The sequence below is a fragment of the Hylobates moloch genome, unplaced genomic scaffold, assembly GCF_009828535.3.
Source record: "Hylobates moloch isolate HMO894 unplaced genomic scaffold, HMol_V3 SCAFFOLD_19, whole genome shotgun sequence".
NCBI classification, from domain to species: domain Eukaryota; kingdom Metazoa; phylum Chordata; class Mammalia; order Primates; family Hylobatidae; genus Hylobates; species Hylobates moloch.
Window position 1 is genome coordinate 23,147,842 of NW_026652294.1, and position 20,383 is coordinate 23,168,224.

General features: G+C 59.4%; 2 protein-coding genes across 3 annotated transcripts in view; one reads left to right on the plus strand and one right to left on the minus strand.

Moving 5' to 3' along the window:
* SREBF2 (sterol regulatory element binding transcription factor 2) overlaps positions 1 to 11,393 on the plus strand; it is a 75,059-nt gene extending 63,666 nt beyond the window's left edge. The window contains exons 14-19 of the mRNA XM_032138283.2: positions 1,093 to 1,202; positions 2,703 to 2,835; positions 4,358 to 4,526; positions 7,001 to 7,186; positions 8,933 to 9,044; positions 9,510 to 11,393. Of these exons, the coding sequence (XP_031994174.1) occupies positions 1,093 to 1,202; positions 2,703 to 2,835; positions 4,358 to 4,526; positions 7,001 to 7,186; positions 8,933 to 9,044; positions 9,510 to 9,730 (931 nt within the window). The 3' untranslated portion in view covers positions 9,731 to 11,393. The remainder of the gene's footprint in view (positions 1 to 1,092; positions 1,203 to 2,702; positions 2,836 to 4,357; positions 4,527 to 7,000; positions 7,187 to 8,932; positions 9,045 to 9,509) is intronic.
* A 2,065-nt stretch (positions 11,394 to 13,458) lies between these two features.
* SHISA8 (shisa family member 8) lies at positions 13,459 to 19,072 on the minus strand. 2 transcript variants are annotated; one of them, XM_032138285.2, is made up of 4 exons: positions 18,122 to 19,072; positions 15,222 to 15,355; positions 14,414 to 14,725; positions 13,459 to 14,171 (listed from the first exon to the last, which is right to left on the minus strand). In XM_032138285.2, the coding sequence occupies exons 1-4, from the start codon at positions 18,649 to 18,651 to the stop codon at positions 13,786 to 13,788; spliced, it is 1,362 nt and encodes a 453-aa protein (XP_031994176.1). In that variant the 5' UTR covers positions 18,652 to 19,072; the 3' UTR covers positions 13,459 to 13,785. The 2 variants fall into 2 exon arrangements, with proteins under 2 accessions (XP_031994176.1, XP_031994175.1); XM_032138284.2 differs by having other exon boundaries at positions 14,414 to 14,845.
* Positions 19,073 to 20,383: the final 1,311 nt, after the last annotated feature.

The following is a 20,383-nucleotide window of genomic DNA, read 5'->3' on the forward strand; positions in this document are numbered from 1 at the left end:
AACCCCGTCTACTAAAAATACAAAAAATTAGCCAGGCGTGGTGGTGGGCGCCTGTGGTCTCAGCTACTTGGGAGGCCGAGGCAGGAGAATGGCGTGAATCTGGGAGGCAGAGCTTGCAGTGAGCCAAGATCACACCACTGCACTCCAGCCTGGGCGACAGAGCTAGACTGTGTCTCAAAAAGAAAGAAAGAAAGAAAGAGGATGGGAATGAAATGTGATGAGCTCAGCAGAAGGCAGACACATCTGGCCTGGACATCTTGGGGACCCAGCCCCTCATGGAATGTGCCAGGCAATTTTTCTGTCTGACATACTTACCGAGTACAGTCCTTCTTTCACAGAGTAAGAACTGAGAGACAGACAGATGCCATAGTCAGTTTTGTTTTTTGTTATTTTTGTTTGTTTTTTGGGGGGGGGGTTTTGAGACAGTGTCTCACTCTGTCACCCAGGCTGGAGTGTAGTGGTACAATCTTGGCTCACTGCAACTGTGCCTCCTGGGTTCAAGCGGTTCTCCTGCCTCAGCCTCCCAAGTAGCTGGGATTACAGGCACGCGCCACCACACCTGACTTATTTTTGTATTTCTTGGTAGAGGCAGAGTTTCACCATTGGTCAGGCTGGTCTGGAACTCCTGACCTCAAGTGATCCGCCTGCCTTGGCCTCCCAAAGTGCTGGGATTACAGGCGTGAGCCACTGCGCCCGGCCCCAAAGTCACTTTCCTACAAGGCCCAGATCCTGATTGGGGTAAACCTGAGGAGAGGGCGAGGGGGCAGTTCTGCCTGGGAGATAAGAAAACTTTTGGGAGGAGATGACACTGGACTTGGGGCTTAAGGAGAGGAGTGAGGGTAGGCTGTGGGGGATGCTACGTAAAGGCCCCCAGTAGAGAGAAGAGTATCAGTGACAGCCTAGAGACACGTAGGAAGGATGCCTGAGGAATACAAAGGGTGCACATAGACAGCGCTTGCGTGTGCCTGGGATGACAGAAGAGGGACAGAAATGGCCATTGGGTCTTAGAGCTGGAGAGCTGAACAGCCAGGCCATGAGGTGGGCCTTGTGTATATGTTTTGATGTACATGGGACCCTTTCTTTTCTTCCTAGTGAATTCTCCAGTGCTCTGGAGTACTTGAAATTACTTCATTCTTTTGTGGACTCTGTGGGGATTGTGAGCCCCCCACTCTCCAGCAGCTCCGTGCTCAAATCCGCCCTGGGTAAGCACCTGCAGGTGGCCCACAGTCTCAGGGTGCTCAGTTCAGGTTTTCACAGTGCTTTTGCCCCAGGGGTCCAGGGTGTTAGGAGTGTAGATGCCAGCATCTTCTCTGGATCCCAGGTTCGTACCTGTGGCCCTCATGTGGCCCCAATTCACAGTCACCCCCTCCCAAACAGCACTTAGAGGCAGGAAACTATGGTTTTCAGAGAAGTAGGGCAATGAGTGATTGAATGTCTTCCTCAAGCCCTGGCTGTGTGGCCCAGGTGAGAACCCTTCTTAATGCCCAGAAGAACAAGCAACGAGTGGCCCAGGCTCCAGGGATGGCGGGGAGTCACCTTTCAGATGCACAGTGGCCCCTGAGGCAGCTCTTGGGCCTTACGCTCTTTGCTGAAGAGACTTTTCATCTGGGCCTCTCTACCACTCCCCAGCCCCTCATCACATCAGTGTCACAGCGCAGCCTGCTGACTGGATTGACACCATGACATTTCTTTACTTCTGTCCCTAAACTGCCATCAGGATGATAGCACATCAGCTGCCAACTCTTGGGCTTCTGTGGCCACCCTGGAAGATGGGGGTACCAAGCTACCGCTGGTCACTCTCCCTAGGGAGGGAGGGATCCCAGAAAATCAGTCACCCTATCATGATCCCTGACCTGTGGCCTCTGTTTTCAAGTTCAGGGAAGCATGACCATCCCTGCTGATTTTGTGGGATCACCACTGTCATCATTTTGCAGTTGAGAAAACTAAGGCTAAGAGAGGAGAAGACTTAAAATATTCTAACAGGAGCCTGTTCCAGATACTGTGAAGATACCATTCTTTCTGGCTATTGAAAGCTTAGGTTGTATCCATCTTTTTATTTAAAAACAACACTGCAGTCAAATATGTGTTAAACTTTTTTCTCTCTTTAAGCCAATTTCATTATGACAGACTGCCAAAAATGGGATTACTAGCTTAACGGGAGTAAACTTTTTTTTTTTTTTTGAGACAGAGTCTTGCTCTTGTTGCCCAGGCTGGCGTGCAGTGGCACGATCTCGGCTCACTGCAACCTCCGCCCCCACCAGGGTTCAAGCGATTCTCTTGCCTCAGCCTCCCTAGTAGCTGGGATTACAGGCACCTGCCACCATGCCTAGCTAATTTTTTTGTGTATTTTTAGTAGAGAAGGGGTTTCACCATGTTGGCCAGGCTGGTCTCAAACTCCTGACCTCAGGTGATCCACCTGCCTCAGCCTCCCAAAATGCTGGGATTACAGGCGTGAACCACCGCAGCCAACCAGGAATGAACATTTTTAAGGCTCTTGATACATATTGCCAAAAACTTTCCAAGATTGTGCTGGTCTATTCCCCTCCCCCAGAATCCTGAGTGTGGGAGCCCAGAGGCTGCTGGCCTGTTCCCAGCAGGCAAAGATGTTACCCACCTCCTAGGAAGGAAGTGTAGCAGCCTCTGAGCGCCACGGGTCTCATTTCTGTGGGTGCTGGAGTACGTTTGGTGCTGTTCTCATCTAGGTCCAGACATCATCTGTCGGTGGTGGACGTCTGCAATCACTGTGGCCATCAGCTGGCTCCAGGGAGACGATGCAGCTGTGCGCTCTCATTTTACCAAAGTGGAACGCGTCCCCAAGGCCCTGGAAGTGACAGAGTGCGTAACCGTCCTTGGCCACTCACTTGCTTCTGTCCAGGGGAATCTTATTTGAGTTAGCAGGAGCAAGCTGGACTGGGTGGGCATGTTGGGGTGAAGGGTCAAGACTGCATGACAGGTGGGCGGCTAGAAAAGTCGGGGGTGAGGGCACCATGGAGAACTCAAGTTGGGCCAGCAGGTCCTCTGTGCAAGTGTCCTGCTCTGCACAACATGACAGTTGTCCCAGCAGCTGTCAGCACTGCCTCCGGGTCCTCTTCCCTGCAGTCTTCATGGCGCCACAGGCTGAAAAGAAGAGATGAGAGCAGTGTGGCCCCCAGCATCTTCAGAAGTTTTGTGGTGGAGGCAGGCACTGGTGGTTCACAATCAGTGCAGAGAGGCCACTGTTGCCCCCAAAACATGCACTGGAGCATCCTCTCCTGTGTGCTAGTATTTTATCCACTTTCCTTCCAGCCACCTCCAGCCCCACCATCAACCCTGGCAACTTTAGCACATGGCATAACCAGAGAGCTTCTGACATTCCTCTTTGGAGATTCATGTCTGCATCTTGGGGGCATTTGGCACTAGTGATAGGCAGCCCTGCCTGCTGACTCCCCAGCTGTTTCTAATTGGATCTGAGTGTTCTAAAAGAAACTGTAAAATGCTCCAAGACAGAAAGGCCCCACGAGGTCCTATCCTTAGAGTCAAGGCTGTAGCATTTCCTATCAAGCAGACTCTTAACCAGCGCACAGGAAGGAGCTGAGAAGAGTGAGTGTACACAGGCTTGAAGTCCTGTGTTCCCTGAAGTAGATGTGACACCGTAATTTCATTGAAGTAGCCCCATTTTTAAGCACTCTGACTAGGTAAGCACCCAGCCCGGTATAGCATTCCACCTGTATGTGTGTCTCCCCCAGTCAATGTGCCTGAGAACACTGAGACTCAGCAGGTAAGTTGTCCAAAGTCACCTCATTCCAGAGCAGCAGAGTTTCCATGGACAGCCAAGACACCCCTGCAGGCACTGCTGCCTGCTGGATTCACTTACCCCTGGGTCCCTCTGCTTTTCAGGGACTAGGATGCTATGATAACCCTCCCCAATCCTTAGCCTCCCCTTCCACTCCCAGTCTGCTCTACAGAAAGAAGCTAACTAAGTATCTCCAGACAGTTTAATACCACATATCTGGGGGGGTGGTCCCTTAAAGAATGGGTACAACACCTTATTGTGGCCACTTTATAGGTAAGGAAACTGAGGCACAGATGTTGGAATGACTATCTTGGGTGGCTTCTTAGCAGCAGACGTGATGGTGAAGCCTGTGTCTCTGACTTCCAGCATTGAATGAAGGTGCTAAAGGGTGGGGTGCTAACCCTAGCTCAGGGCTGGCATTTCAGATCTGGAGCCGGTGGCCTGGAGCCATAGTGGCAGCACTGAAGTCAACAGATGCACATGTCATATCAGTGTGGGGCGGGGCGGTCACTGGCTTGGGCCCCTCTGCCTGTCACGCAGGTGACACATAGTGACCTGCCTCTCAACTCCCTGTCACTGCTGCAGGAGCCCCCTGGTGAAGGCCGTCTTCCATGCCTGCAGAGCCATGCATGCCTCACTCCCTGGGAAAGCAGATGGGCAGCAGAGTTCCTTCTGCCATTGCGAGAGGGCCAGCGGCCACCTATGGAGCAGCCTAAATGTCAGCGGGGCCACCTCTGACCCTGCCCTCAACCACGTGAGTGGGAGCTGAGCTGGCCCCTGGGGGAGGTGCTCTGCACTGGTTTATGAGAACACTCCCACTCACCTCATGCTGACCCCACGGGTGGGGCTATCCAAAAGACAGAGAAACCAGGACAGCAGCCCCCTTTCAAAAAAAGTTATGGCCTGTTGGCCTAGGTGGACTCCCTTTTCATCCCTTTTCAGCCTCTGAGGCAAGCATGTTTCTACCTGCACCTTTCTTAGGCTCCCAGAGTCCCAGGTCCTGCTGGCCCATAGCCTCTTGTAAGCCCAGGTGCACCCCAGCTGGCCAGGGGTTCACCCTGCATTTGCTCCAGCGGTTTGCGTGACTTCCCAGGCCTCTGCAGGCAGCCTTGGAGTGGGTTCCTGCCCCCTCAGGCACACAAACAGAGCTGAAGACCACCCTGGGCACCTCCTTGGCTGGCCGCACACCTCCTGGCGGGCAGCTGCGGTGCATTGTAGTTGCATTGCATGTTCTGGTGGTATCCATGCAATGTTTCCACAGTGCATCACAGAGGCCTGCCTGGCCCTCGAGAGACTGCCCTGACCGAAGGCCCTATCACGTGGGGGAGGGGATCCTGATAGAGGGCACTGCTGCCACTGTTGGGGCCCAAATCACAGCCATCCCAGGAAACAGGAGGGCACCCAGCTGAAAGTGGAGCATCACCTGGTCTCCTGGGGAACATGTCCTTAGCTCCAGCGTCGGAGGGACAGGGAAAGTCCTGGAGATTCAGATTCTCAGCCACTCCCTGGGGTTTGGTCTCAGCTGGCTAGGCTAGTACTTCAAGCTAGATATTATCAGTGGACCTGGGCACTGGGATGAACCCAGTACAGCATGGCAGCCTCTACAGGGACAGGCAATGTGCAGAAAAGGCCCAAACTGGCTGGGCGCGGTGGCTCACACCTGTAATCCCAGCACTTTGGGAAGCTGAGGTGGGCAGATCACCTGAGGTCAGGAGTTCGAGACCAGCCTGACCAACATGGTGAAACCCCGTTTGTACTAAAAATACAAAAATTAGCCAGGTGTGGTGGCATATATCTGTAATCCCAGCTACTCAGGAGGCTGAGGCAGAAGAATCACTTGAACCCAGGAGGTAGAAGTTGTGGTGAGTCGAGATCGCACCACTGCACTCCATCCTGGGCAACAGAGCGAGACTCCATCTTTTAAAAAAAGCTGGTGCGGGGCCCAAATGCCCTGGGCTGCCAAGACCAAAGGCAGATGGTGAGCCACATTTCACCTTCTCTTTTGGGCTTTCCATTAGTCTCTTCCATATTTGTCTTCATGAGAGAACCAAACAGTACAGGCTCAGTTTGGGGAATGAGAGGCTTGCAGCCACCCTTTGGACTGGGGTTCCTTAGTAGCAGCTCTGTGGTAGGAGAGTGAGCCTAGACCATGCAGCCTGATGACCCTCGGAGGGCAGAATCCAGACATAGGCCTGCTCCTCCATGCCCCACAGGCTCTTCTGCAGCATGCACAGCTTAGAGGCGCCAGGTTTTGAGGAGAGGGATCCTTTTCCACATCTCCTTGAAGCACACAACAGCCAGAAAACAGTGTAGGCAAGGATCAAGGGCTTGTGCAGGGACAGGGCAGGGTCTTCCCCAGGCCCAGTGTCTTGGGAAGGAGGAAAGCCAGGGCTGGGTGAGATGAGACTCAGCCTGAGGGAGTTCATCAGGACCGGAGGGCTGCTTGTGGCCCATCTCAACAAGGACTCACTGCTCCTCACTGCTCGGTGTCGTGCAGGTGTGCCACTGCGAGCCGGGCGGGCAGCCCAGCCCCATAGGTAGTGGGCAGAGAGTATGCATGGCCCACATGCAGTACCTTCTCATATGACACAACAGCCCTGTGGTGGTGCCATTTCCATTTTTTTGGATGAAGAAACTGAGGCTCAGAGAGACTAAGTCCCTATGCCAGGGTCATGTAGCTAGTAAGTGGCAAAGCCGGGTCAGTAGGCCTAGTCCCCAAGCACTAAGGCATTCTGTGGTTCTGTCTTCTGAGACACCTGTCTCCCTCTCCCCCTCCTCCTCCTCCTTCCCCCAACCCCATCTACAGGCTCTGCTGCCACTTCAGGCTTTTCCTTGGCACCTTGTGGGTATCTCAGCCTCCTAGCCAGCCATGGTGGGGCTCCCACGGGGTGGAAGAACCTGCGCCTTCAACCTACCAGGGTTTTATTTCTGCCCCTGCCACCTGCCTGTGCTGTGTTCCCTATACAAGCTGCTGTCCCTTTCAGAGCCTTGCTTTCTCACCTGCAGTATGGGGAGGGCTTGTCTCCCACCTCCTGGGGCCATGGAAGGGACTAGTTCTCCCCTGAGCTGTTCCCTCACGTCCTGCAGAGTTCGCCAGACTCTGGGGCTCTCCACTTCCTCCCAGAGCTGCTGAGTGTTGGTCTGGGGAGAAGCCTGGTAGGTGCTGGGATCCTTGCCTCAGGGATGGGCCAGTCACCTGTCTCCCCTCTCTCGTGGCTGACCCCACAGGTGGTCCAGCTGCTCACCTGTGACCTGCTACTGTCGCTACGGACAGCACTCTGGCAAAAACAGGCCAGTGCCAGCCAGGCTGTGGGGGAGACCTACCACGCATCAGGTGCTGAACTGGCGGGCTTCCAACGGGACCTGGGCAGCCTGCGCAGGCTGGCACACAGCTTTCGCCCAGCGTACCGCAAGGTGAGGCCCAGCTGGCTGGTGGGGCAGGGCAGATTGGAGCCTGTGGGGCCTGAGCCCAGAACCCAGCATGGGCACCAGCGTGTGGTTGTGGAGTTGGCCCTCTGAGGTCAGCCTGGTGACCTGTCGAGCACCTGCTTGGCTCGTGCCCAACACTGGGCTGGGCGCCATGTGTCCCTGTGTTTAGCACACGTTGGTTGATTGCCTGCTGTATGCCTGGCCCTGGAGCTCAGCAGGGAGCAGGCCATACTTTGCTGCCACAGACAGGGGACAGCAGAGAGCTGTGCCTCCCCAGGCACATGCTGGGTGGGAGGGCTCTGAGGGCAATGGCGGCAAGTCAGGGCTCCTGGCCTGGTCCCGAGCTCCACTTTGACTTTCATAACTGTTGACAAAGTGACAATTTCTCTAGAAGCGCACTTAAAGGGAAATTCACTTTGATTCTTTTTCACAGTAGCTAGAGGCTTCAGTTCTGCTGCTGGGTAACATCCCCTTGGCAGTGGCCACATGATCTGAACTAAGTCACAGAGGAAAGTTCTATGATTGGGCTTGCCAGGCTCCAGCTATTTCCTTTTTTGTTTATTTTTATTGCTACATAATGTATTCAACATATTTGTACCTGTATTTTTTTCTAAAAATTTGAGTGAGATGACTCAAGTGTCATTGAGGGGGCACGGGCTGGGCTGGAAGAAGGCCTCAGAGCAAAGCTGCTGCCGTGGAGCCTGGTATTCAGCCTCCACACCCATCACCCTGAGGTGCTGCGGGACCCACACAGGGTTGCACTGTGGCCACTGTGTGCAGCGAGCCAAGACAGACACAACAGACAATATCAGAGAGCCATTCCTTACTGTGGAAAAGATGGCGTGTACCCCAAGGCCTGGAGCGGCACCCCTGCCTCCTGGAGCCCACTCTGGTCAGCTCTCTGGTCTGCTCACAGCATGGCTGGCATCAGTGGCCTTTTTTTCATAATAGATGGAGTCTATTGGCCCAGGCTGGTCTCAAACCCCTAGCCTCAAGCTATCCTCCTGCCTCGGCCTCCCAAAGTGCTGGGATTACAGGTGTGAGCCACCTCGCCTGGTCCAAAGGCCTCCTCTTAAACACCATTTCCATTCTGCTTCTTCCTGCTGAGAGCCCATCAGTGGCTCCCCATCGCCTACCAGGACCAGAATCCACTTGGCAGCACTGAAGACTGAGATATAAAAGCATCAAAAAGAGCTTGAGATTTTAAGAAGTGACAGACCTCAGCCTTGCCCTCCACCCCCCAGTGGCTCATACCTAAGCGCTGCAGACTTCACCCGCACACCTCTAGACTCTGTTCCTTCCTAAAGATACGGAAAGAGGATACCAAGCCTCTCTGGTACCAGCCCAACAGTCCCTCCTCACCCCTCTGTCCCTGTCACACCTGTCCTTTTGTCAAACTGGAGGCAGCCTCCAGGGCCTTGGGGCTTCACCCAGGGCACTTGTCTACCAGCCGCACAAGGTGCATCCAGGGCTTTCTTGTCACCAGTTGGGAAAAGCAGGCCTTTTGCCTCTCTATCCTCTCATCCTGCTCCTGCCGTTCAGCCAGGTTTCCGGCCTGGCTCAGGGTCAGAGTACGAGACAACAGAGGTTGCTTTTCAGGGGTGAGCAAGGCAGGGTGGTGTGGGAAGGGATGTCATCAGGTGGCAGGCGAGATGGCTCAGGGAGAGCTACCCTGGGCATAGACAGGTGGGGACCAGGGGTATGATGGATGTCACCCCGGCACCTCCCCAGGTGTTCCTGCATGAAGCCACCGTGCGCCTGATGGCAGGAGCCAGCCCCACCCGCACCCACCAGCTGCTGGAACACAGCCTGCGGCGGCGCACCACACAGAGCGCCAAGCACGGTGAGTCCACCACTCCCCAGCTCACAGGCTGGGCTGGGCCCTGCACCCTGGGAAGAGAGGAGGGGAGGGGCCAGCCCAGCTCCCACATCTGGCAGCGGTGCCCAGCACACCTCTCGCCTCTCTGAGAATGAAAGAAGCCTGAGGCCGCCCTTGGTGGGTTGCAGGGGCTGGGGTGGTCATGGGTTGTGCTCTGATCAGGGAAGGAGGGTTGGGGTGGCGTCCCAGCACAGGCACAGGCATAGAAGCAGAGGCTCGAGCCAGGTCATGTGGGTCCATCTCAGCCCCACCACGGGCTGGCCGTGAGAGGCTGGACAAGTTCACTTCTTTTCCGTGGACTGGGTGGGGCAGCAGACCCCACCTCCCAGGATGGATGTGAGCGTTCAGTGAATGAGTCCAGGTAACGCCAAGGAACAGCACCAGCTTCATGGTAGATTCTCAGTTCTGACACACATCTCCTTCCCACAGGAGAGGTGGATGCCTGGCCCGGCCAGCGAGAGCGGGCCACCGCCATCCTGCTGGCCTGCCGCCACCTGCCCCTCTCCTTCCTCTCCTCCCCGGGCCAGCGGGCAGTGCTGCTGGCTGAAGCTGCCCGCACCCTGGAGAAGGTGGGCGACCGGCGCTCCTGCAACGACTGCCAGCAGATGATTGTTAAGCTGGGTGGTGGCACTGCCATTGCCGCCTCCTGACCACCAGGCTCAGCCCACCCCTCCACCTCTCTCTCGGTTTCTCTCTCTTCCCCCCCAGCATCTTCCCGCTGAGAGTGGTGGGGAGGAGCCTTGTCTTAGCTGTCACCTGCCAAGGCTTCTGGGCCACCTCAGGCCAGCAGACCCCTGGGCAGAGCCCCTTAAAGCTGCTGTCACTAGATGCCCATGGTCCAGGGCCTGGTGGGCATGAGAGGAAAGGTGGCAGGGCAGAAACTGGGCAGCCCTGACTTGATAGCAGCAGGGGGAGCTCCCAAGCTGCCAAGCCCCTGCCTCCAGCCTTTCCTGAGTTTCTTTCTCCTGAACCCGACTCTCTCCTTTTTGCTTCCTCAGTTTTTATCAGGCTTTCTCTGGGGGACAGCAGTCTCTGAGCACCAGGGAGCAGTTGCCTTCAGGCCTGTGCCCAGCATGCCCTCCCCTTTTTATACGAATGTTTTCTACCAGTGTGCTTGGGTTTGCCATGATGCGAGGCTGAGTTGCTGTAGCGTCTTGATTCTCTCCCTGGGTCTGTGTTCCCTCCCCTGGGCATGACAGCCTGCTCATTTGTTTTTCCCTTTATTACACAGGACAGCCAGGGGAGGAGGGAGGCCCAGCCCTGGGAGGCTGGTGGGAGGCAGGGGGCAGGCCTGCGGATGGATGAAATAATGTTGGCATTATTTTTTAATTTTTAAAAAAATAAATGGTATCTTATTTAATTGTCCTGTTCCTTCCCACTCCCCGCCTCCTAGGATGTCAGCCCAAGCTCAGGGTAGGCCCAGGGGGCTGGGAGAAATGAAGCCACCCATTGGGACTGGGGACCAGGGGCCTTCAGCATGGCTTCTAGGTTCCCTCCTCCCCCTACCCCAACTCCTACCTCCACAGTACAGAATGTCCCCAACTTAACAGTGGTTCAACTTAAACCATGTTTCAACTTTACAATTGGTCTGTTGGGGTATTAAATGAATTTTTGACTTACTTAGGATATTTTCATTTATGATGGGTTTATCAGGAAGTAACCCCATGGTAAGTTGAGGCATATCTGTATATTTTTATCCCTAATTCTTGAGCTGAAGATAAACCAGGATGGCAGGGACCAACCCCCAATCCCTCCCCAGTGGCAAGCCCCTCTTTTCAGAGTGGGCAGAAGGTTGCCTATGGTGGGCACTAGGAATGAGGTCCCCTGCCTCAATGCGGGTCCTAGGAGAAAAAGTCCTACTTTACTGGGCCCCCAGGTGCAGCACCTCCCGAAGACTGTTTCTCCCATGGCCTCCTGAGTGACGGGCCCTGCCTCCCTGTGCCCCATCCTCAGGCTGGTTGGAGCAGAGGGTGGGCAGTAGCCCCAGCACAGACTGGGGGGGGTGCTCACAGCAGGGCCACCTTGATGCAGGCTGGAAGTTATCCCTGGGGTGTGCTTGGACCCCACCTGCTTTCTTTCTCTCATGCCCCTCCCCTACTCTCACTGTAACTTATGGACCCTGCCCGCCTGCGTGTCGTGTGTATGTCCTGTGCCTTTTCTCACTATTGTTTGGGGGTGGGAGGGGGTGGTTTTTCACTGAAAAGGGGGATACACCCATGGCTTTCTTGATGTTCAATCAGTCACCGTGTCCCAGACATAGGTTATTCAATAAACACAGATTGGTACCACCCAGCACAAGGTGTGTGAGGGTCTGTAGTGCGACTGCTGTGGTGCCCAGCCAAGGGGCTGCATGACTTGGCAGGCAATGGGCCAGGGACTGAGGGCAGCCCGCCAACTGCTGAAAGGACCCCTGGCTTCAGTCTAATGGGCCTCCCTTGCCCACCTTCCTTCCGGTGCCTGGTGCACCCTCCAGCCTGGGATAAAAGGGCTGTGGGTGGCACTTTGGGGGGTCAGAGGTCACTGTATCCAGGTTCCAGCTTTTTCCCTGGATGTAATGCTGGCTGGCTGACAGATTTGGGGTGCTGACCCTCTCCCCCACTGGGTAAACTGCTCCTTAGTTTCCCCCTCCCTGAAGGCAGTGACCCTCTGAGCCAGGAGGCTCACTGGCCCACAAGTCAGATCGAAGTCCAGGTCCTGTGCTTCCCAGCTGGGTCACCTTGGGTAGGACCTGGCCTCAGTCTCCACTTCCATGTGTGCAGAATTGGGAAACTAAGCTCAGCCATGAACTGCAGCTCCAAAGGCTTGTGTGCCAGGACTGCATGATGGGATGCAAGTTTACAGCGAGTGCCTTGTGTGGCTGGCGAGGCCAGGCTTGGCATAAGACACACCAGGGGACAGGACCACAGACTGGGATGGGAGTGCTGGGCCTCATTGCAAGAGGAGTCAGGATGTGACTGAGCATGGGGCTGAATCCCTTCAGCTATGAGCCACATCCTTCTCTGAAGGGTAGTCACAGCAGGCTACCCTGAGACCAGAGCAGCCCGGTGAGGCCCAGTTGCAGCTGGTCCCGTGCATAGCTCCATCATTTTCAGGGATGGCCACTGCCCACAGCCTCAGCCTGGCTCCACTGGGATGAAGATCCAGGGCCCTTGGGACTGAGAATGAGCAGGGGGAATTGCCCACTCTTGACACACCCCAGCCACAGGTGCGTCATGCGTTGGGGGACAGGGGGTGGGAGGTGGGGTGAGAAGGAACCAGATTCCTTTGTGAGTCTGAGTAGGCTCCATGACTCAGCCCGCACCCTCCTCTTCCAGCTCTGCACAGCTGTGGGACAGAGGCAGGACCGTGGGCCCAGGGCTCTGTCCTGGTGCTTCTAGGCCTTGGTTTCCTTAACAGCCTAAAGGGACAGGGAGGTGGACCCTTCATGGCAGGAGTGGAGACCAGGCCTGGTGGGTTCTGGGGCCTCAGGACAGCCCAACCAGCAGAAGGAAAGCTCCAGGCTGTTTATATATACCCTGGGAATAAGGACCCCTCCCCACCAACACTCAGAACCCTCCCTCCCAGCCAAACTGCCTGTTGCTTGCCATTCCAGCCGATTCACAGCAATTCAGGAGGGTCCTAACCTGGGAGTCTGCTGGGTGACCTTGGGCAAGCTACTTAGGTTTCAAAACCCAAATTTCCTCCTCTGTAAAGACACACCCCCTTGAGGCGCTTGTGGATTTCATGAGAAAGGCCAACAAATGGTGGCCATTGTTCTTAAAACAGTACACCACACTTCAGGTACTCAGGAGAGAAACAGACCCACCTGGGTGGCTTTGCTGAGGTCACACACCTCAACCAGCCACAGCCCTGGCCCCTAGCCTCCCCAGCGTTACCTGGCGCAGAGGAACTCTGTGGAAGATGCACGCAGGCTGCTAGCAGTGCCCTGGGCCACAGCCAGGTGCCGGAAGCCCTCCCAGAGGGACACCGCCAGGGCCCCTGCTCCAGCTTTTCCCCCATTTCCTTCAGAGAAGCTCCTGGGAGGAGGCGCCCCCATCCGGAGCACCAGATGTCCACACGGCCCACACCCATTAAGGGGGGTAGCCCGGGGCCAATCTGGCCAAGCGACCTGCAGGCCACGGGCTGGCCCACCGCCAATGGTCAGTGAGCATCAGCCAGGTTCAGCCAACTCAAGCTGCAGAGTGGCGGCTGGAGCGGGCTCACCTTCAGTACAGGGCATGGACCCCCCACTGGGCCTTGGACCCAACAGCCCTCTCTCCTGTGCCCGGGCCTTTCTATGGCTGAAGTCTAACTTCCCTCTCTCCCAGGGCTCCCACTGGGGTGAGCATTAACCCTGACATTCAACCCTGGCCACCCTCCCCAGCCACTTCCCCCTGGCTCTGGCTGGTGCACTGGAGCAGTCCTCCAACCTTGCACTCACCGTGCCCTCTACCTGCACTGCCATCTGTCCAGTCAGTGACCAACGCTGCCTCGCAGCCACGCTGGGGCTTCTTTATTCTCAGGGGCAGGAACCACATAAAAGGGCTTATTTACAAGACGAACCCGCGGCCTGCAGGCTCCAAGACACCAGTGCCGCTGAGGCAGACAGAAGAGCTGGCCTTACGGCAGGCGCTCCTCTCCCTGTGGCCTGGGGCTCCGACGGGCAGACGGGGCCCCAGCCCATGCCTCGAGGAGACCGTGGCCTCGAGGGGACCGCGGCCCCGCTTCACACGGTGACCTCGGTCTTGCTGTTGGTCCTTAGGTACCGGGACCCGCGGCCCGCGCTGCCGTAAAGGCCCGGGGGCTGCCGGCTGAAGGTCTCAGGCATCTTCTCCACGCTGAACTGGCGCCGGGCCGCTTGACCGGGTCGCCGGGGTACCTGGAAGGCCCGAGCCGTCGGGTAGCCGAGCGGGGCGGGCCGGGCCGGGCGACTGGCGGTCCAGGCGGCATAGGGGCCCGGCGCGGCAGGGGGCGCGTAGACAGGCGGGGCCCAGGGGCAGGCGTCCAGCGGCGCAGGTAAGTCCGGGGGCGGTCGCGGGACCCGCGCCGGGGGTTGCCGCGGGGACGGCTCAAGGGCGGGGAAACGCTGGCAGAAGTCCCGCGGGGCGGCCTCTGCGGGAACAGGGCAGGGAAGAGTCACGCCGCGCCAAGCACCCAAGCTCCGGACTGGACAAGGGGTCCCGGCCGGGGCCGGCGCGGGCCGGGGGCGGGGCCCGCTGGGGCGCGGGAGCCGATTGGCCGAGCGGCGGGCGCGCGGAACTGGGAACTTGGCGCTTAGAGCTGGGCCCCTGCGCGTCGTAGTCCGAAAGCTCGTGCGCCCAGGTGCACTGGCGCTGCCCGCACCCGCCACTCACCTGCAGCCTTGAGCGCGGCGGCCTTGAACGTGGCGTACTTGGCGTAGTCGGGCTGCAGCGTCAGGCTGCCGCCGCCCTGCAGCCGCGGGCCGCGCGGAGGCCCCGGGGCGGCCGAGCCCCGGGGCGCGTTGTTGAGGAGCTTCTTGTCTGGAGCGAGGAGTGAGACGCGGCTCGGTCCGATGCCCCGGGTCACTTCGCCCTCGCTGTCACCTCTCCGTAGCCCTCTCCCCGAGGCCGTTCGGTGAGAACCTGGGGGACCGTTCTCCGGGCGAGGCTGCGAGCCAAGCCTGTCTTCGCGGCAGCCTCCAGCGCCTGGAACAGGGCCTGGCTCCGAGTCACGCGCAGCGGCGGCGGCAGCCAGCCCGGGGGTTGCCACCCTCAAGAAGGGCTCGCCCGGAGGCGACGCTCGAGCCAGGCGCGGAGTCCTGGGACCTGCTCCCGCCGAGACGGGGGATGTCTGAGGAACAGAACCCAGACGGGGCGTGGGGGCTGCCAAGCCTGCCTGCCTCTCGAGAGACCCAGGGGGAGGCTCCGGAGCCCGAGCCTCAGATCACAGCCGCGGCCAGCAAATCCTGCATCTGGAACCTTCCTCACACATCACAGCCCCCCAGACTCGAGGCCGCAGGACCCGTGGGGGGTCCCTCTCCACCCTGGGGAGCTGGCTGGCCGGTCGGGCCCCTCACCCGCAGAGGCCGCGGCTCATTTCCACCGGGGAAGCCTCTACGCCCCAGCCGAGGGACCCCCTCTCGGCCTCTCACGCCCCTCCGCGTGCTCCGCCACCGCTCAGCCCCGCCCGCCACCGACTCACCTGCGCTGTTGTGGGGGGAGCCCCGGGGAAGGCCGTCCCCCATCTGCACCTGGACACAGCCACCCAGGGGTGGGCCCAGGGTGGGAGGCAATGGCTCCTGGGGGCCCGGCTGCTTCAGAAGCTCTGTCAGCGCCCTGCGGGGACAGCGGTCGGGGTGGCCCTCTGTCTCCCACCTCATCAAAAGCCAGCCCCGGCCACCACCGTCTCACCGTGCGGCCTTGGGCAGTTCTTTCATCCTCTCCGGTGCTCGAAATCACACACGAGCTTCCCCTCCCAGGCAGTATCTGCCAGCCTCACCTGTGGCCCCAAGACAGCTGCTTCCCAGAGCAGGTCAGGAAACTCTAATGAGGCTCCCCTTCCCTCCCCTCCCTGGAGCCCACTCTCCCGGACCTTCCCCAGGTGAGCCTCCCCTCCTAATGCGAGCTTTCTCTGCTTTCCTGCCTCTTCTCCCAAAAAACTGCTACTCATTCTTCAGACCCCATCAGCGGCCTCCTCCAGGAATCCTTTTTTTAATTTTTTTATATTTTGAAGCAGAGTCTCGCTCTGTTGCCCAGGCTGGAGTGCAATGGCGCAATCTCGGCTCACTGCAACCTCCACCTCCCCGGTTCAAGTGATTCTCCAGCCTCAGCTTCCCTAGTAGCTGGGATTATAAGGTGCCCGCCACCACACCCGGCTAATTTTTGTATTTTTAGTAGAGACGGGGTTTCACCATGTTGGCCAGGCTGGTCTCCAACTCCGCCGGTCTCAGCCTCCCAAAGTGCTGAGATTACAGGTGTGAGCCACCGCGCCCGGCCCAGGATGCCTTATTTACCTGCCTGCCTAACTGCCCCTGCAGCTGCGGCTTCTGCTGGGACCTGGGATAAAGCTGCCATCACGGGCATGAAGGACAGATGGATGAGGGAAAGGGGATGCTGGGAAACCCCCTGGTGGCAGCCCAGGACCCACAGGCTGTGTGACCTTGGACAGCCACCTCCCTGGACCCAACACCCAGCCCCCACCCAGCTGTGATGTGACAGTGTCTGCAGCCCAGCTGCCTTCAGAACCCGGAACCCATGATTTTCTCCTACTCAGCCTGACCCTCCTTCTGGGTTTGGAGCCTCAAATGGCTGATTCGTGAAGGGCATTCAGGAGGCAGGACACCAGGGATGGCCGAGGTCTGGCTTCAGGTTTGATGGCAGGGTCTGAAACCATCCTAGTACCTGCCTGGGCTGACCTTCCTGCCCTGCCCGCTCCCCAGCAGCTCACCTCTGTGGCCTCATCTCTAGGCAAGCACCACCAGCTCCTGTCTCCCTGACAGCTGAGTAACTGCCACGCCTCTGGGCCTTTGCACAAACTCTTTCCAGATGCCCCCCGCCCCAAGCCCTCTGAGAAACCTTCCCTGGCCTTCAACCCCAACACAGCAGAATGAAGGGTGAGACTCGAGGGGAGGACAGGGACTCAGGACACACCCACACACGAGCCTACGTCCCATTCCAGGTCTCCCCAGCAGAGAAAAGGGAGTCAGGGGCCATGGGAGCCTGAAGCCCAGAAAGGAGAAGGGACTGGCCTACACCACACAGCACAGCAGGGGTGGGCGCGGCTTTCCTGAGGCATCACCAAACCTGCTGCCCCATTCCCAGCAGGTACGGGGAGTTCAGGATGAACATGTCAGCTGGGCTGCCGCAGCCACCCCTCACCATCATGGCCCTAAGTTCCTTTTTCCCCGCCCCTGTCAAAGACATACACAGGCCTCTTCCATGCTACCCTCACCCAGCATGAGGGACCCCCAAATTCGGGCAGCCTAGCCCCTACCCCTGCAGCATCCAGAAGCCAGGCCAGGAGTCTCCACCTCCTGAAGGCAGTGCAGGAGCTGAGGGTGGAGGCCAGGGTGCCAGCCCGAGCTTCACCCTAGAGCTCCCTGGGAGAAAGTGGGCTACGTGGTTTCGGGAGCGAGGGGTGCTGAAGTGCCAAGGAAGCCCTAACCCCCTGCCTCTGAGGCCCAGGAGGGGAAAGTGTCCACATCTGGCCCACCAGGGCATGAAGGCTTCTCTATGGTCACTTTTAAATACCAGCCTGTCACATTCGGTGTCAGCAGCCCACAGGCCCAAAGGGTGCTGGGACCGGGTGGATGAGGAGGGCACAGGCCCCAGGGCATGGGGGTTGCTGGAGGCATGTGAGTGCCACGTGTGGCATGTGGGTGGGAGTTCCAGGGTCAGGACACATAGAGTCCCAGAGTCCTCGTTCCAACCAAGGAAGGGGACCTGGACCCTGTAGTGCCCACTTCACACCAAGCTCAGAATGCAGCAAACACCTGTCCTGGCCTCAGCAACACACGACTGTGTTCCAGAGTCCCCTTTCTACGCAGAGGGAGCCCTGACCTTCACCTGGGAGCTGTGGCATGGGGTGAGTGGCGGGAGGCCTATGAAACCCAAGGAGGGAAGGGCAGCCCTGAGTCACAGCTGTGGGGGCAGGGGAGAGGCAGGAGGTGGAAGAGAGGAGGGAGGACTGGGGAGAAGCAGGAGATGGGCACCCAGAGAGCCAAGCGCCCCTTCCTTTCCCTGTGCCCAAGACGCCCGGTCACCCTCCTGGCCAGCGGCGCCCTTTACCCTGGATAGTGACCCGGTGCCCTCTGTCCAAGGCTACCCCCCCAAACCCGCCCCCCCCGCCCCGCCCTCCAGAGGAGACTCGAGCAGGGAAAGGCGGTGCGGCGCCCAGCACGGGCAGAAGGTCAAGGGGAGTCAGGGCGGTGTCAGGTGTCTCCCTGATGAAGGTGGGGGGGGCGGCGGGGGGAGAAGGAGACAGGAAAACCAAGAGAAGGGGCCCGCTGGGAGAACCAGCGCTTCGAGAGCGGCGGGAAGGATCAGCGGGCAGGGAGAGCAGTCCGAGGAGCAGGCGGGGGTCCCGGGGCGGCGCGTGCTCACCTGGTCACGGTGCGCCGCGCGCGCGGGCTGTGCGCCCTCTCCAGGCCCAGGCGCGCCCCGATGCCGGCCAGCACCAGCAGCGCTGCGACGCCGCACACAGCGTAGACGGCCGTATGGCTGCGCTCGCGGCCCAGGTCCCGGGGCGCCGCGGTGTCGCGGGCGCGGGCGGGCGGCCGGCCTGTCTGGACCCAGGCCGGCGTGTCGTAGTTGGAACAGCGGCTCTGGTCTAGGCGCCGCGGCCCGTCGTGGCAGCAGAAGCGGTAGCCGCACGTGCCGCAGCAGAAGCTGTAGGCGCCCGAGCTGCAGTTGAAGGGCGGGTCCCACTGGCCCATCACGTCGTAGTAGCCGCGGCAGCGGTCGCCCCCCGCCGGGGCTGTCGTGCCGGGCGCCGCGGGACCCTGCGCCTCTGGGGCTCCCGCGCGGCCCGACGGCGGCCGCGCCAGCAGCAACGCGAGCCGAAGCGTGAGCGCGAGCCAGAGGCCGGGTGGACGGCGGCCGCCGAACAGTCCCTGCGCCCCGGCCCGCGCCATCGGGCCCGCGCCTCCTGCTACTGCGCCCGGTGCATGGCCGGGCGCCGCGGCTCCCTCAGGCTCGGCTCCTCCGCTCCCGCAGGGATCGCGCTGGCTCCCGGCGCACGCCGCCTCGGCCGTCGGCCTCCTCTGGGGACCCCAGCCCCGATTGGGCTGGGTCTGGAGCTCCGAGGCTGCACCTCCGGTGGGCGCGTCCTCCGCCCGGGCTCACCTCGGACCCGAGCTGCCCGGTCCGCGTCCTGGGATCTTCCCCGGGCCGGGCGGCGGGTCTTCGCCTGCGCGCGGCCCCCGGCTTCTCCCCGGCCGGGCAGGTGTGCGGGTCTTGGCCCTAGCGGAGGCCGCGCCGGGGCCGCGGGCCGCCCGACTCCGCTACCTTCCTGCCGCGCGCTCCGTACAGCCCGCGCTCTGGCTTCGGCTCCGGCTCCGGCTCCCGCTCGGGCTCGGCGCGGGCTCGGGCGGGCGGGGGAGGCAGAGAGGAGGGAGGGCGGAAGGGAGGCAGAGCCGGGGGAGGAGCGCGGCTGCCGCGAGGGGCGAGAGAGGGCAGCAGGGCCCGCGCAGCCGGGGGCCCCACAGGGGACCCCTCCCAAAGACTGCCCCGAAACATTCATCGGAACTGGGCGCTCGAAGGGGATCAGTTCTAGGGCCCGCGACTAGAGCGTCCGTGTCTTACAGGTGCGGGGACCTGTACCTTACAGGCGCGGAGGTCAAAGCAGCCCGGAATTGCCCTGGGACGGGCAGGGCCACCCTCTCACCTCCTTCCCGTCCCCTCTGTCTGTTCTGATCATAACATAAGGAGGGCTCCTTCCCCTCTCGGCGCCTCGATTTTTCCACCTGTCAAATGGGAAGGACTTCCCCTGGCAGCCCCGCTTCAGAGGGCCAAAGATTTACCCCACGGCGCGAGCCCAGTTCCAGGACCCCTCGACCGCTGGGCTGGGGTCCAGGGATGTCCCCATCCCTGCGTCGATGGGCACGGCTTGGCTGACGCACTTCTGCGATCTGCTCCCTCAGGTGTGAGGAGAGGAGTATTGGGCTCGCCCCTGCCCTGGAGAGGGAAAGCCTGGAAGAGGAAGACCTCCGCCCTGTGCCGACCCGCAGGTCCTTTCACAAACCGAGGGGTAGGGTGTTGGGGCCCTAAGGAGCCCGGACCCGGTCCCAGCACGGCCCACTGGTGATTTCGGGGTTGAGGTGAACTGGAGAAGGTGCTGGTGCTTGGCTTCTCCCTGCCTCAGTATCTCATCTTAACATCAAAGACTCTTCCTGGAGGGCAGACTCATAATCTGCCCCTTCCAGGAGGTAGGGGTCGATATGGAACCTCCCTCTGTCCAGACGGAAACAGCAGGAGGGCAAGGACTGGGCGTGCAATTCACCCAGTGTGCAGCTCAGGCCTCTGTCGGCATTTGCTGAATGAATAAATGAATGAAAGGACTCTAGCTCCTAGTTTCTGTGAGATGAAGCATTTGGGGCTCCCTAGGGTCCCTCCTGGTCCCCTTTCCATCCATCCTTCACTCAGCAACTGGGACCAGCTTATGAAAGTGGAGAATGTGAGGGAGAAGAAGGGAAGGATTTACATTTTAAGGAGGATCAAGTCTGTTGCCTGACATGAGGGGCTGACGGCTAATTTCAGGTATTAATGGGTTCAGACAGGAAGAGGAGGTGACCTCCCCTCTCAGCTTCTCCTTGTGCCCTGGTCAAAGACAGTCTGCTCCCCCCACCTACACACACACATGTGCAC